The sequence below is a fragment of the Haliaeetus leucocephalus genome, unplaced genomic scaffold, assembly GCF_000737465.1.
Source record: "Haliaeetus leucocephalus isolate CR32 unplaced genomic scaffold, Haliaeetus_leucocephalus-4.0 Scaffold148, whole genome shotgun sequence".
Taxonomy (NCBI): domain Eukaryota; kingdom Metazoa; phylum Chordata; class Aves; order Accipitriformes; family Accipitridae; genus Haliaeetus; species Haliaeetus leucocephalus.
In genome coordinates, this window is record NW_010972584.1 from 106,400 (window position 1) to 109,010 (window position 2,611).

A 2,611-nucleotide genomic window follows, 5' to 3' on the forward strand; every position below is an offset into this window, starting at 1 on the left:
CGCGCCCGCCCCAAATCCACCTCGGACGCCTGCCTGGAGCAGTGGCGGGCGCTGGAGCCGGCCGACACGCGGGACTGGACCGTGGCACTGCTGTCACAGAGCCGGAACCGGCAGCCCCTGGTGCTGGGCGACAACTGCTTCGCTGACCTGGTGGAGAACTGGATGGACCTGCCTGAGGTGGGAGCCGAACCCCGGCACCGAACCACTGCCGAGCCCTCCCGCCGGCTGGCCAAGCCCCCCGCCTTCCTGCTCAGCCTTTCGGGCAACGTCCGCCGTAAGCTGGCCAACATGGCCCGGCCCCGGGGGGCTGAGGGTGCCCGGCCGGGGGGCCGTGAAGCCACCAAGCGTTTCTCCTGCCCGCTGGGACTGGGGGGGCAGCCCAAGGGCGCCTGCTTCCACCAGTCCCACAGCAACATCGCCCAGCTGGCCACGGACTTCCACCGCTTCACCGCCCTCATGAACAGCCGCAGCCGCCAGCCCATCATCTGCAACGACGTTATCGGCTACATTTAGCCCTGCCCGCCACTGCCCGCACCCTCCTCCGCTGTAAATAAACCCTGGTTTTGTACGGTATAGGTGCAGCGACGTTTATCAAGGGAGGGGGCTGCCTGCACCCCGACTCCGGCTGGGCGGTTTTTGCAACAAGGGCCAATGCATTCTGCAGCTTTTATTGCATGGTGTGGGGGGGTGCCAGCCCCTCACTCAGGGTAGGGAGCAGAGAAGAGGGGGACGATTATCTTCGGCCTCAGCATCCTCTCCCTCACACACATACAGCAGCTCCAGCTCCCGCTGCCGTGGCTCCCCAGCAGCCTCCAGGTTCTCCGATAACCTGTAGCAGGGAAAGGGGGTTGTGGGGATGCTGGCTTGTCCCCCGAGGCTGGCCAGGTGCCTTGGGAGAAGCCTTAGGCCCCTCTGGGGCACCCGGCCAGGCTGGGGAGACACAGGGGCCGGCAGTGAGGGGCCGGGCAGGGGTCCCGCCATGGGAAGCGCTGCCGGCAGGATGTTTATCCAGCAGCTGGCTGGGAGCTGTGCTGCAGCTGGAGTGGCTCAGGATGGAGGGAGAGGGGTCTGGCAGCCCCCCCCAGGGCAGGATTGGGCCCTGGGGAGCTAGAGACCTACCTCTGTACCCGCTGCCAGGCCTGTGTCTCTTCATCCTCCTCCCTGTCATAGAGCAGAGTGTGGCCACGCAGGAGCATGGTCACGGTCCAGCCGTGCGTCCTCTGCAAGAGTTGGGTGTCAGGATCCAGCCCTGCACCCCCCCAGGGGGACCTGACTGGGTGCTGCCCGCACCGGGCTCACCTGCAGCCAGTCCAGCACATCCTGTACCGTCATCTCCTGCCCATCTGCGCTGACTGCCCGCATCTCCAGCCGGTCCCAGCAGCTCCATTCCCGCCCACCGTACTGCAAGAGGGAAGCGTGGGGTAGCAACTGGTCCTGGCTCCCCAAATCCCAGCTGCCCAGCCCCACGGGACGGGGACTGGCAGGGCACGAGGGCTGGGGTACAGCAGGACGGGAAGAGGGACCGGTCTGGGGGCAGGGGGATGAGGGCACCCCAGGAGTCCGGGGCACTGGGGAACACAGCCGTCTCCCTGGCACCGCAGCGGCCAGAGTTGGCGTGGGGCCGGCGCTGCCCCCAGCCCCGGGCCAGGAAGGGCGCACAAAGGGCCATTGAAGGGCTGTCCGGCCCCGCACAATCGCCTCTTCTCATGCCCGTGGCCCCCCCTCCCCCGACCCCGGCTCTGGCCGGAGGGGGCCAGCGAGACTCCGACCTCGGGACTGAGCGCCGGATGCGGCCCCACGCCGTCTGGCACGGCCGGCCTGCCATCTGCCCTCGCCGCAGGCAGTGCCAGCCCCTGCCTTGTGCTGGCCCCGGCCCCGCTCGGGAAGGGGCGTTCGCACCTGGCTGCTCTCCCCTCCTGCCTTCTGCTGCCTTCTCACCTCCTGCCTTCTGCTGCCTGCACTTATCCCACCGGGGTGGAAAGCACTTAACCCCATCCTCACCGGGGCGGTGACCGCCCAGCGCGGAGGGCACGCCGCTGCTCGTCCCAGCGCCCCCGAAAGCGCAGCCTTGCCCCCCCAGGGTGGGCTCCCCCGGCCCCTGTGGGAGCGCAGGTCATGCCAAGCGGGCCTGGGACACACACGGTCCCACCACGGCCAAGTGGCCGGGCACGAAACGTCGTGCCGGGGCGTCCTCGCTGTGGGACGCGGAGGTGCCGGGTGCTGCTTCGAGGACATGGCTGGCCCCAGCAGCATCCTCCACCCCAGGACGGTGCCAACACGAGGGGCACGGCGGCTGGGACGGCACAGGGCCGGGCAGCCCGTGGGGCGCGATGGGGGGCCGGGGGGCGGCCGGGGAACCCAAAGCGGTGCCGGAGCCGGTGCGAGGCGGTGGAGGAGCCTCCCTCCCTCTCTTCCTGCCCCCGGCCCTGGGCCCCCCGGGCCAATCTGGTTCCAATCGGCGCTTCCTGCCGCGCCGGAAGGGCTGCCTCGCACGCCATAAACCCCCAGACAAAGGGGCCTCTATCGCCCAGACGGTCCCAATCTGGGCCTGCCCCCGCCCCCGCTCTCCCTCCCCAGCAAAGCGGCTGCGGGCCGGGCCCCCCCCCCCCGG

General features: G+C 69.8%; 2 protein-coding genes across 2 annotated transcripts in view; one reads left to right on the top strand and one right to left on the bottom strand.

Annotated features, from left to right (window-relative positions):
- On the top strand, window positions 1–513 carry FAM212A (family with sequence similarity 212, member A; the record flags this gene model as incomplete). The annotated part of the gene is made up of 1 exon (XM_010561613.1): window positions 1–513. A coding segment is annotated over one exon (513 nt), but the record flags the coding sequence as incomplete, so codon positions are not given.
- A 189-nt stretch (window positions 514–702) lies between these two features.
- UBA7 (ubiquitin-like modifier activating enzyme 7) overlaps window positions 703–2,611 on the bottom strand; it is a 7,382-nt gene continuing 5,473 nt past the window's right edge. Inside the window, exons 21-23 of the mRNA XM_010561614.1 lie at window positions 1,300–1,401; window positions 1,120–1,220; window positions 703–829 (exon numbers count right to left, since the gene is read on the bottom strand). Of these exons, the coding sequence (XP_010559916.1) occupies window positions 703–829; window positions 1,120–1,220; window positions 1,300–1,401 (330 nt within the window). The remainder of the gene's footprint in view (window positions 830–1,119; window positions 1,221–1,299; window positions 1,402–2,611) is intronic.